This window comes from Theobroma umbraticum, unplaced genomic scaffold (assembly GCF_002168275.2).
Source record: "Theobroma umbraticum cultivar Fairchild unplaced genomic scaffold, ASM216827v3 scaffold_20.0, whole genome shotgun sequence".
Taxonomy (NCBI): domain Eukaryota; kingdom Viridiplantae; phylum Streptophyta; class Magnoliopsida; order Malvales; family Malvaceae; genus Theobroma; species Theobroma umbraticum.
The window spans coordinates 3377717-3390159 of record NW_018397266.1 but is presented as its reverse complement, the minus strand read 5'-3'; the positions used below and the strand labels follow the sequence as shown (position 1 = coordinate 3390159).

The window sequence follows — 12443 nt, the reverse complement described above, 5'->3', positions numbered from 1 at the left end:
TGTAATTCCTCTTTATTCAACTCCAACTAATTATTCCACCGGTTACAGGAAAAAAAATCATTATGCATGACGTATTGATGTATAAAGTCGGTGATGGCCTTCAATTTGATCCGTGCATGGTTATGAGTTCAAAATGCAATGAAATCAATCCGCTGTAATAATGAGATTCTTGGCCTCCTAAAGTAGAAGATCGGGGCGATAGAAAGGAAGACAAAGGCAGATGGAATAGGTGGCTGTCTAGGACAAATGGGATCGGGATGGAGTGAGCGGCAAAGCTTTGCATCTACAGTAGTTGCCATTTGATGCATACAGCTGTATGACAAGATATTCAGCAGAGCACGACAATAGTTGGTTTGTCTACATCGAGCAGAAAGGCTTAAAAATGCTAGGATAATATTCAAAACACACATATGATAATATGCATGACCCTGCCCTCAATCTACCTCTCAGCCTGCCCTTAGATTTCTATGTCGAGACACCCCATCCATCCATTCATTTCTACCTGTGAATCCGCTCTCCTCTCCCATCCTCGTACCTACCCTTTACTCTATGTCTAAGCAAGTCACATGTGATTCAGCCGGGGCTTTTCAGCTTACTTTGGGAAATAGTACAGAAGATTGTTTCCGTTGTTGCATGAACAGAGTTCTCTACTACTCTTTTTTCTCTCCTATATACGAGTTGCTTAGTCCCTCTTTTTTGCATCAAAAAATTGACTTGTGGAGTGTTCCTAATTGCAAGCTTGTCTTTGCGTGATGGTCAAATAATTGAAGCCCTAGCTAGGCAGTCCTTTGCCTCTCCTATCAAAGCTTTCGAAAACCCTATGAGTCCGCTTTGCACCAATAAAGTCAATAACCTTAATTAGTCCATTTTTGGCTCACTCTGCTTTCTCTCTCTCACAAGATTCTTAGATGTATAGGAGAGGGGGCGGGGGCCGGCACCTGATGGATAAATGTCCATATATTATATATCTAGATATATTAATATACTATGAATGTTGAGTGTTTGTGATATAGTATATTCGTGTGAGGGTTATGGATGAAGGAGCTCTCTTCAGTCCAGTCCGAGGCAGTTGAGGGCTGGTACTCGGCTGCTGACTCGTTGGTTCAAAAGCTCATCAAAGAATGCGCAGGAAAATATGATGTGTTTCTGATCCAACGATGCAGGAGCTGCGTTCAGTTCTAGCAGTCACGTCTTGGACTGAAGGGAGCTCCCTCTTATTAATTCCACATAATTATTTTAATTCTGATCTGATTAAGCTATGTTAACCCTAGCTACTATTCTTGCATTTTGCGGTAGGTTGTTGCAGAAAAGGCTTACATATAAGAGAATCCGGAGAAGATCAATCACGTATAGCACACTTCCATGCGTGTTGGAGGCAGCTTACTTTTCTGGGTTTGATCTGTTGCCCTTGACACAGAGCACGAAACCTTAAAGCTAAATGGCGCGTGGAACTTTCGCCAGGTCTTTTGTATGAAATTATGAAAGTCTCTCCAAGGTTCTTTCCAAACTTTTTGCTGCTAATAATAATTTGTTGTCTTTTTTATATGAGAATTTTAATTTTTAATCTAATAATTAATTAAGGTAAAAATTAAAGATCTATAAAAAAAACTATCTTACTAACGATTTAAGTATCTTGCTTTTAATTGCATTCACACTTTTTTTTTTAAGATTTTAAAGTTGGTTTTAACAGGCGTAAAGCCACTCAAGGGGTTTAAGGCAATAACGAAATCAAGATTTTAAATTTGAGGAGATGAAAATAAAAAATTTGATATTTGAAGAGATGAAATTATAAAATTTTTAAAAATTAAAGATAAAATTTTAAAAAGTAAAATAAAAAAATATAAATTTTTTAAATTTTGGGGGACAGGGTGCCTACTATCCTCTCCCTCCGCCTCTGCTTTAAGGGCTTTAGACTTTAAATTTGAAAAGATTCTATAATAATAATAATAGTAGTAATAATAATAAAAAAATTAATTATATTAAAAATATATAAAAATTAAAATAATTACCAAATATGTATTTAAAGATTTTTAATAGTTATTTTTTATATATATACAAAATTAATTTTTTTTTAATTTATAAAATCAACTTTTAAATTTTTCTATCCTCGTTTGCTATTTTTTTCTTTAACTTCAATTTTTTTAAAAAATATATATATAATAAATTTGTTATGTTATTATCATCATAAAGCTGTAAGCCTCATTTAGAATTGATTACTTCTTATATATAAGAGATCAAGCAATTTCTTCAATCTAAAGTAGATTAGAACAATTTAAGATATATGAAATTATTTTTGACTTTCTATTTAGTATTAAAAAGTTGAAGCGATTAGACGATAATAGTTTAAAAGAATATTACCTTAATTTTGAATATTCTTTAAAATATAATAACTATTTTAATACTGATAGTTTAAATTTATTTTCAAAGCTAATTTTTTTTTTAAAAATATACAAATAAAAAATAACAGTTCAATCGACATATTTAATCATATAAAAAAATTTGATTCGTTTTCAAATGCATATATTGCTTTTAGAATAATGTTAACAATTTTAGCAAGTATTGCTTAAGAAGAAAGAAGTTTTTCAAAACTAAAATTAATAAAATTTTATTTAAGATTAATGATGTCTTAAGAAATATTAAATGGATTAGCTATATTATCAATTGACAAAGAATATTAAAATAACTTGATTATAAAAATTTAATTAAAAATTTTACATCTCAAAAGACTAGAACAATAAAATTTTAATAATTTTTTAAAAATTTTAATAAAATAGACCTCATTTAAATATTTCATTTTAAGTCTTTGAGATTATTGAGTCAGCTCTGATTTCAAGAGAAAAAACTTTTTCAAAACTGAAATTAATGAAACATTAACATGTCTTAGGAAAGATTAAATGGATTAGTTATATTATCAATTAAAAAAAATATTAGAAGAACTTGATTATAAAAATTTAATTAAAAATTTTGCATCTCAAAATACTAAAACAATAAAATGTTGTTAAATTATTTAAATTTCCATACCAAAGGCATCATTTAAATAGTTCACTTTAAATTTTTTAAATCATTAAGTCGTCCCTAGTTTTTAAATAATTGTTATGAGCAACTATGTAGCAATCTTTACCTAAAGTAAGATGTCCAAATTCTAAAACCTATTCATATAAGATATATAATAATTACAAAAAAAAAAAGAGTGCAATTATTAGAAATTTCTCCATAACTGTAAGTTCAAATTTATGTCATCTCATTATTAATATTTTTACTTAGACATTTTTAATGTAAGATTTATTTTAAATTCTTATACTAATTAAGAAACTTTATTTACCTATTAATTATAATAATATTTATCAACACATTGCAATTGAGTTTTGTAAAGAAGAGAAGTATAAACAAAAGTTTTTTATCATTACAATATTTATTAATTAATTCTTTTACCATCCCTTGTTCTTTATTGATTTTTATGGATAAATAATTTTCACTCTCATGTCTAAACCATGTACTACTAATTTTTTACTCTTATTGAGCTTTAAAAAACATTTTTCTTTACAATAATTATTTATCTAATATTATATAAATAATATAATTCTAAGATACATTGAGTCCATATCTCATTTCATCACCTGTACTGTGTTAATGAGCAACATCTTTATCATTTACAACCTCTTCATCAGTAAAAGATCTTACTCTGACACTGCTGACTTCATATGATAAATATCATATTAACAAAGCCATTTAATATAAAGTTTAATTGTCCTTACACTATGCATCGAGATTCTACTGACTACACATGTTCAATAAGAGTCACAATAATTTTTTTTTTTTGAAAAACAAAGAGTCACGATAATTTGCACCCATTATAAATAGTTGGTGGAGAAATTTACTTTTTAAAAACTATATTGGTTCTACTAATTTTTAAAAAAAAATTAAAATACTCTTTTAGAAATGCCATTTCTGCTTGCAAAAACATTTTATTCACTAGAATTATAGAAGTAATTAAAACCCATTTTTAATTATCCAAGGAATAAGCATCTATCAAATTTTAAATGCTGTGTATTAAGAACTTTTCTTGTTGTAATTTAAATGGAGTTTTAAATTTATTTTTTTGGGATTTTAAACCTTGATTCTAACGAACCAACCAGAAAACAGATTTGAAACCCAATTGATTCTTTTTAAAATAATCAATCCAAATGGTCTCATCACACTATCAGCAAACGGTACAAAATTGGTTATCAATAATATATATAAATATATATATATATATATATTTAAATTCAACATTAAAAAGTTAAGTACTGAATTTTTAATTTTAAGTATTGAATTTATGATATAAAAATTGTTGGTATGTTATTGAAAGCTAAATGTTAAATAGATTAATTATTTTATATTGATAAAAGTTAATAAAGAAAAAACAATAATTTTTCTTCAAATAAAATTGATTGAATACATTACCTAGCTAAAGACTATTAAGATTATCAATACTTTTTTATTGAAAATCTTCTATATATTAAGTGAACTCTAAAATAAATTCTCGTACGCATTAAAAAAAATAAATCATTAAAAATTTTAATAAAAAAGATTTATAGAAAACATTCATCAATGTCATAAAAATTGTTTGCCAATATGAAAATACATAAAACAAATTTTGCCATGGACTTGTCCTTTTAATTTGATTAGAGGGAGGGTTCTAATATAAGTTTTGAAGCAAAAAATATATATAATATATTAATCATTAAATTAAATATGGGGATACCTAAAAACACAAACCAATAGAAACATACAAACAACAACGGGGAATGCCTTGCGACAAAAAAAAAAAGGTAACAATACCATTAAACTTAGGAACAGATACGGGAACGTTTTGAACTCTGTTGTCGACATTGATAGCTTGGAATGGCCGAATTGGAAATGGATTTTAGAAATACTGACAATAAAGGGTACTAAAGGGCAAAAAAGAGTCCCAAAATTTTCCATCATAAGAAAGTCCTATTAATTTGTTTGAATTAACAAAAATAAAAAAGTTGGGTGGTTTCTTGCTTTTTTTAATTTGATCCACTTATCAGGCGATATCTAAACTCGAAAGTTCTTCCGTGAATCTTTGGTTCTCTCTTGTATTTTCTTCTCTTCAACTGTCACTTCTTTCTCGACGTATTTTCCTGATTAGTAAGTTCTCGCTCTAACCCGCTCTTAGTCTTTGATACCCTTTTCTGCGTTCTCATTGATTTAGCTCGAGCAGGAATTTTTGTTTAATCTTTTCAGCTTTTTATCCATTTTCTCTGAGCTCATTTAATTTCTTGCTGCTGGGTATTTTTTAAGTTATGGTTATTGATAAGTTTGTGAGATTTTGTGGTACTATTATGAATCCATGTTTTACAATTGACGACTTTCTCCAATGGGTTTTGGAGAATGTGTTGGATTTGGCTATTTTTGTTGTGTAATTCTTGTTCTGTTGTAGGGTTTGCAGGAAGAAATTGAAAATTTGGTGTTTGATATTCTAAGTACTTGGAAAGAAAGATGTTTCGTTATTTAGCTGAAATTGCTAAAAATGATATGAAGTCTAGCGGTGAAGATTTGCTGAGTGCTATAGTGCCTTTGATGAAACTTCTGTCTCTTACAGTTATAGGATTGGTTCTTGCACATCCCAAAACGCAAATCATTCCGAGAGCTACATTTAAGCTCCTAAGCAAGCTTGTTTTTGTCCTATTCTTGCCCTGCCTAATTTTTACCCGACTGGGTGAAAGCATTACGCTTGATAGCATTGCTCAGTGGTGGTTCATTCCGGTCAATGTATTAATCAGCACTTTTATTGGTTGCTTGCTTGGGTGCTTGGTGGTTATTATATGTCGCCCGCCACCTCAGTTCAAGAGATTTACCATTATCATGACTGCCTTTGGCAATACTGGGAACCTTCTTATTGCTATTGTTGGATCTGTATGTCACACTTCTAATTCCCCTTTTGGACCCCATTGCCACTCCAGAGGTGTGTCCTATGTCTCTTTTGCACAGTGGGTTGCTGTAATTCTTGTCTACACCCTTGTTTATCACATGATGGAGCCACCGCTGGAGTTCTATGAGGTCGTTGAAGAAGGGACTGAAATTGAGGAACAGAGGCCGCTTAATGATATGAGCAGGCCTCTTCTTGTAGAAGCTGAATGGCCAGGCATTGAAGAAAAAGAGACCGAACATTCTAAGACACCATTCATTGCCAGGGTTTTTAACAGGCTCTCAAGTCGTTCACTAACCACTTTTCCCGACCTTGATACCAATGTAGAGTCTAGTGATAGCAGTCCCATGTCCATTCGGTGCTTGGCTGAACCCAGAGTAGTGAGGAAGATCAGAATTGTTGCCGAGCAAACTCCAATACAGCACATACTTCAGCCCCCTACAATTGCATCCCTGTTAGCTATCATTGTTGGTATGGTGCCTCAATTAAAAAGCCTTTGTCTTTGGAAATGATGCTCCCCTATCTTTCCTCACGGACAGCTTGGAGATTTTAGCTGGTGCAATGGTGCCTTCCGTGATGCTCATTCTTGGGGGTATGCTAGCCGAGGGTCCAAATGAGTCCAAGCTTGGACTCCGAACCACTGTTGGCATAATGGTGGCAAGGCTCTTGGTGCTACCTTTGCTGGGAATAGGGGTTGTGACACTTGCTAGTAAAATGAACTTTCTTGTCCCTGGTGATGCAATGTACGGATTTGTGCTCTTGTTGCAATACACTACACCAAGTGCCATTTTGTTGGGAGCTATTGCTAGCTTGAGGAATTATGCGGTTAGTGAGGCTTCAGCACTTCTCTTCTGGCAGCATGTGTTTGCCCTATTTTCTTTGTCTCTGTATATTGTTGTTTACTTTAAATTGCTGCCAAATATGTAGCTTGAGAGGTTTGCCTAATGCCTTTGGCAGATTAAGATCTTGCTGTGTAATTGTTTAGCAAGCAAGTGCCATCACAATGCTGCTGTCGCCATCCCATTGAATAAGATGGACTCGTTTGTTTGTTCGATGTGCTTTACTGGATACTGGCGATGCGATGAATGCAATTGATTTTCCTTGTATTCTTCGTAAGACCAGAGCAAACTATTTGTTGCTTTCTCTCAATGGTTGGATGATTTAACCATATCTCCCAAATTTTTTGTAATCTGTTTTGGAACAAAAGTATTTAGAGAATGATTGCTATGACCGCCCATTAAAAAAGGACACGTCATTGCACCCTATTATTTTATATTGATCTATATAAAAGATCATATTGAGAATTTAAAAATTATTTATATAAAATAGAAAAAATTAAAAAAACATAAATATTAATTAGGTATAATGTATTAAAAAGTCTTTAAATTATTTTAAAATTTTCAAATAAATTTTTATTCTAATATTACTTTCATTCAAGTTTTTGAACTTTTATATTGAACCTAATAGATTTTTATAAATAATGATTGATTTTCGTTATTCTACTTATCATTTTATAATTATGTGATGCAAAGATAGTAAGTGAAAAAATCACATAATCATATCATGTACCACATCAATAAATCATGTCATCATTCACGATGATATGTCAATATATTATATCAGTGTTTTGTTATATAGAACATTACAAGTAGTTTTTTGACTAATGATAGTTAATCACTGTTAATCATAAAAATTTATATAATATAAAATAAAAATATAAAAACTTAATTAAATATAATAAAAAATAAATATTTATTTAAATTTTTAAAAAATTATTAAAAATTTTTTAGATATCATATCTATTAATTATCAAGTATATAAAATTAAAATTTTTTGACAAGATAAACAATTTTTTTTGTTTGGTGATAGCACTATGAATTTGTAAAGGAAAAAAATAATTTTAAATTTGAAAATAACAATCCCCCTACATAATAAAATAAACAAAAACAATCACCAATGTGAAAAAGTATATTAGCATAATAAGAAATTATAATATAAGAATTTCAAAAAAAAAAAGAAATCATACATAAAAATTGCTAATAGATACAATATTTCAAAAGTTTTGGGTGAAGGGCCTATCTATTAAGATGACATTAAGGATTCAATTTTTTATGAATATGTAAATTGAGAATTATTATTTAAATAATTAAATTAGATTAGATTTACACTTTTCTAGCATAAATAGTATTTCAGAATTTGAGTATTTGGTTTATTAATTAGTGTATGTTCTTCTTATTTAAAGAGTAGAGTTTAAATTTCGATTTCACCAATTTAAAAATAAATAAATAGCATTTCATTGGAAGTCACCAAATATTCATTTTCATTAGTCAAAAATTTAATTGACATTCATGTTTTTATATATATACCCTACACACATACATTAAATTTTGTCAAACATGTCTCAACTTTTTTTACAACACTTTCTACCCTCCTTGCCATTTGTTACACATGAAGGCGCACACAATGCTTCTATCCTCCCTAGGTTACTAATTAAAGGCAATTATCTCATATAATCATTGGGACCAAAAATAAGTTCAATCAAATAATGATGAAGTCACATAAGCAACTTAAATATAAAATTGAATTAACTTGGTTTAACTCCAACAAGCTCAATATCAAAAGCATAAGCATAGTTTTGGGCAAATATATATATATATATATATAAAATAAATTTATATCCTCAATATATAATTAACAAAATTTATGAATTATTGGCATACTTTAAAAATCAGATCCCAAAACCAAAAATAAGCCAAAAAAAAAAACCCAAATAGTTTATTGTTCTGTATGAATTTTCTATGTATTTACAAAGGAGATAGATCATCACTTTTCTTACATCATATGGATCCCAGCTACAAGAACCCCCTTAGTTATTTCCATGACATGGAAAAACATCACAGCCGCAGAAGTTGGCACACTTAACACTATCAAAGCCAGCATCCCCAGAGCCAAGCTTGGCCTCGTGTTCATCAACTGGGATTGCAAAACACCCATAACATCACATATTATCGAATCATAACTCGTGTAACAACGTTTCTCCCACTCCATCCAATTCGCCGGAGGCTCGTAGTTCCGCTCGATCATCTTCAGCTCGTGTAACCTTTTCCGGAGAACAATCATGTTTTCATCAACAAGACGTCCGCTACAATTTTGGTCGTGCGCCTCTCTTCTCATGGCGAATGTCTTCATCGAGATCGCCTTCCTCTGACGATGGTTTCGAAGGCAGGTTCTTGAGCTGCTAAAAGGGTTGAAGGAAAGAGAGGATGAACATAGAGACGTTGATTCCATTGCTTTCTGAAGCAAAGAAAATTTCGAAGGATAATATTCGTCGATGTAAATGGGGTAGTACCGGGTCTGGCACTCTATTTATAGTTTGATAGGCTGAATAAAGTATGGTTGTGGGCTCGTAGGACATGTGACTTAAGCGATACCTTAGACGACAAGGGGTGGCGAAACCGTGTCTGTTAACAGCACATCTACAATTTTGTAGCGCGTTATTTCAGAGTGGATCCCAGTACGGCAACACCTGTCACATCGTGATAGCGGCATGTGGCTTATTCCCATTTTTTTCAAAATCCTTTAATTTATATATGCACGATTAAGTTATTCTTTTATATCCTAATCTTGCTTATTAATTAAGACTCCTGACCGCAATTATTGCTAAAGTCACCAATTATTGATTTCAATTAAGTTTAGGAATGATGCAGGCTATTCTTTTTCCCAATACACAGTATGGGTAAGTAATTTTTCGGTCACATCACTGCTTGACTTACATCGTCAAGTGACGGTGTTTCGTTACGGAGAAGCGGCTCGCATTTAATCAGGACGACGGCAAGGTTCTCTGTATCTTCATGCAACAATTAAGAGAGACAAAGACAAAATGGAGAGACGTACGGGAATAAAATACATGAGAAAGTCCGCCTATGAATTTATATGTAATAAAACCAAATTTTCTGACAAATTAAGAAAAGAGCAGGGTTGACAGAAGTAAGTAATGCTAGTTGGTTTTTGGTAATATTTTATATGTATGTCAGAGCACATGACGGGGGAAAATACATGGAATAAGCAAACCTTTGTGAATTAAAAAGTATTTGAAATTGGATTCTGGACGTATAAAGAATAATTTGACTAATTTATACTGAATTATTTAAGTATAAATATATATAAAAAGGCCGTCCATGAGGATAACAAATAGATGGGAGAATGGGCAGCACCACCACCACCACCGGCCGTGGCCAGGTATCGTTGACTAAAGACAGGGTCACATTTGAGGCAAGTGGGGCAGGTGAAAGGGGTTATCCCATTTGCAACTGTATAACTGACTCCTTAAACCATCTTCAACTAACTATTCACGCGTTTTTTTTCTCTCTTAATTCCGTAACCATCTTGTGTTTGTTTAACAGAATGATTGATAGGAAGATATCAAATCAGTGAGTAAATTAAAGGAAAAGTTATTTCTTAAAATTTGTTTGGTACGAATGATGTAAAATATAAAGAAAAAACAATAAAAAATGATTAATTTAAAATAAAGTCTTAGGTCAGCAAATGCTATATGCAATTAATTAAGAAATCTCAAATTGATTACTAGCTTATGTTTTGTGTCATAGGTCAGAACTTAAAGTTTAATTTTATGTGGCCAAACTCTAAATCACGAGTAAAGGTGATAAGTGGTGGAAGATCCATGTTTAGAAGCTTGATTGTATTTATCTTGTTTGTTTATAAATGTGGTAATTAAAGAGTAAAGGTTGGTATTTAGGAGTAGACATAAGAAAACCTATCTAACAAACCATTATTGGAGTTAAAGAGTTATTACATGCCCCATTAGGGTATATGTTAAAAACATAATAAATTAAAAAATGTGTGACAATATAGTAACTCTGTTTGTAGAATTTAAAAACCTTATTGATTGTGTATAAAATAATAGTCCGTAAAATAAATACGTATATGATTTGCTAATTAACTTTAATTTCAAGTAGTTATTAAAAAGAAAGAAAGTCTTTGTACAAATATGGTAAAAATATGATTTTCACAGCATAAGAATGTTATGTTTACAATAAAATTAGATTATGATGACAATGAATATAGTTAAAAAAAAAGCTCCTAAAGCTTGCTATCTAAGTAGTAACAACGTGAATCCTAATTATGTTATAGCCCTTTCAACACGGCCATAACATGAAAGAGAAGTACGGCCGTTGAAGTTGATACGCTCAAAAGAAGAAGAGCTCCCATTCCCAAAGCCACGCTGGGCCTGGTTTCCATTAGTTTTGATTGCAAATATCCTAGTGCTTCACAAACATCGGAGTCGTAGTCATCTTTCTTGTATTGCTTCTCCCACTCCATCCAATGCTCGGGAGGCTCGTGATTCTTCTCCAACATGCTCATCTCGTGAATTCTCTTTCTTAACACGATCATGCCCTCATCAACTAGCTTCCCATCAAAGTTGCGACCATGTGCGTCTCTTTTCGACGCCGATATTTTGATAACTACTCTCTTTTCTCCTCCGAGACCCTTTCTACGGCATAATGGATCGCCGGAGAATGGACGTGGCGAGAGAGCTGAAGTTGTGGAACAAAGAGAAGAAGTCGCTTCCATGGTTTTGGACGCTAAACAAAGTTGCTAAAGTTGCGGAAAGATATATGAATGGGGCAAAGCACATGGCAAAACGGAGTATTTATAGACAAAGTGGGTATTGACACGTGGCAGGAATTTACAAGGTTGATTTCGCAGAAAGCTAGGCTGGCCCAAGGGAATGGTGACGTGTGGGACAATCTCTTCAATAGGAAAGTAGAAGCTTCTGTTACGAGAAGTGGGAAATTGTATTGTACTGTAGCGGCGCGCGATCCTACCGCGTAACTAATAATAATTTGACAAGGACTTTTAATTATCTTACTTATCTTGGAAATTTAGTTAGTTTTAGATGGATATGGTATCTAAAAAAGGTCTTTAAATTATTTAAAAAAAGTTAAATAAATTATTTTTATTTTATTTTATTAAATTTTTATATTTATATTTTAATATAAATAAATTTTTATATTTTTATTTTGAATTAAATAAACTCTTATAATTAATGATTAACTTAATCAAAATATCATTTATCATTTTATGTCGTATAGTATTAACATAGCATATAATTTATTATAATTAAAGGTAAGTAAATGAGTGAATTGAATGATTTGGTTCATCATACTTAAAGACCAAATGGATTAAATATTTTTAAAAAACTGACTAAAATCGACTAAACATAAAAAAAAATTAAATCGACTGAACATAAAATTGGTTTGGTCAATTTGATTTTAGACTAATAGATCAAAATTTTATCATTTTTGTTTTTATAAATTACAATATTAAAACTTATAAACTTCATCTATAATTATAAAATACACAACTTATATATAAATTAAATATATGTATATATAATATATTACTTTATTATATATATGAAATTAATGAAACAATTTATATGTTATAATATTTTAATTTTAATATCAAAATTTGTATAAATAAT

General features: G+C 30.9%; 3 protein-coding genes across 3 annotated transcripts; 1 reads left to right on the top strand and 2 right to left on the bottom strand.

Moving 5' to 3' along the window:
- The first annotated feature begins 4924 nt into the window (after positions 1-4924).
- Positions 4925-7006, top strand: LOC110423040 (Auxin efflux carrier family protein). Its single transcript, XM_021437140.2, is given in 3 exon segments — positions 4925-5157; positions 5450-6426; positions 6428-7006. Coding segments are annotated over 2 exon segments (1356 nt in total). The 5' UTR covers positions 4925-5157; positions 5450-5508; the 3' UTR covers positions 6866-7006.
- A 1680-nt stretch (positions 7007-8686) lies between these two features.
- Positions 8687-9292, bottom strand: LOC110423366 (uncharacterized). Its single transcript, XM_021437582.1, has one exon. The coding sequence runs from the start codon at positions 9224-9226 to the stop codon at positions 8771-8773; it is 456 nt and encodes a 151-aa protein (XP_021293257.1). The 5' UTR covers positions 9227-9292; the 3' UTR covers positions 8687-8770.
- Positions 9293-10935: 1643 nt separating this feature from the next.
- On the bottom strand, positions 10936-11569 carry LOC110423402 (uncharacterized). The gene has a single exon (XM_021437624.1). It carries the CDS (start codon positions 11528-11530, stop codon positions 11084-11086), a length of 447 nt encoding a protein of 148 aa, XP_021293299.1. The 5' UTR covers positions 11531-11569; the 3' UTR covers positions 10936-11083.
- Between the last annotated feature and the right edge of the window lie 874 nt (positions 11570-12443).

Bases quoted from the DNA above. Each gene is read 5' to 3' on its own strand.
- LOC110423366 (XM_021437582.1), bottom strand. From the start codon at position 9,226: ATGGAATCAACGTCTCTATGTTCATCCTCTCTTTCCTTCAACCCTTTT.
- LOC110423402 (XM_021437624.1), bottom strand. From the start codon at position 11,530: ATGGAAGCGACTTCTTCTCTTTGTTCCACAACTTCAGCTCTCTCGCCA.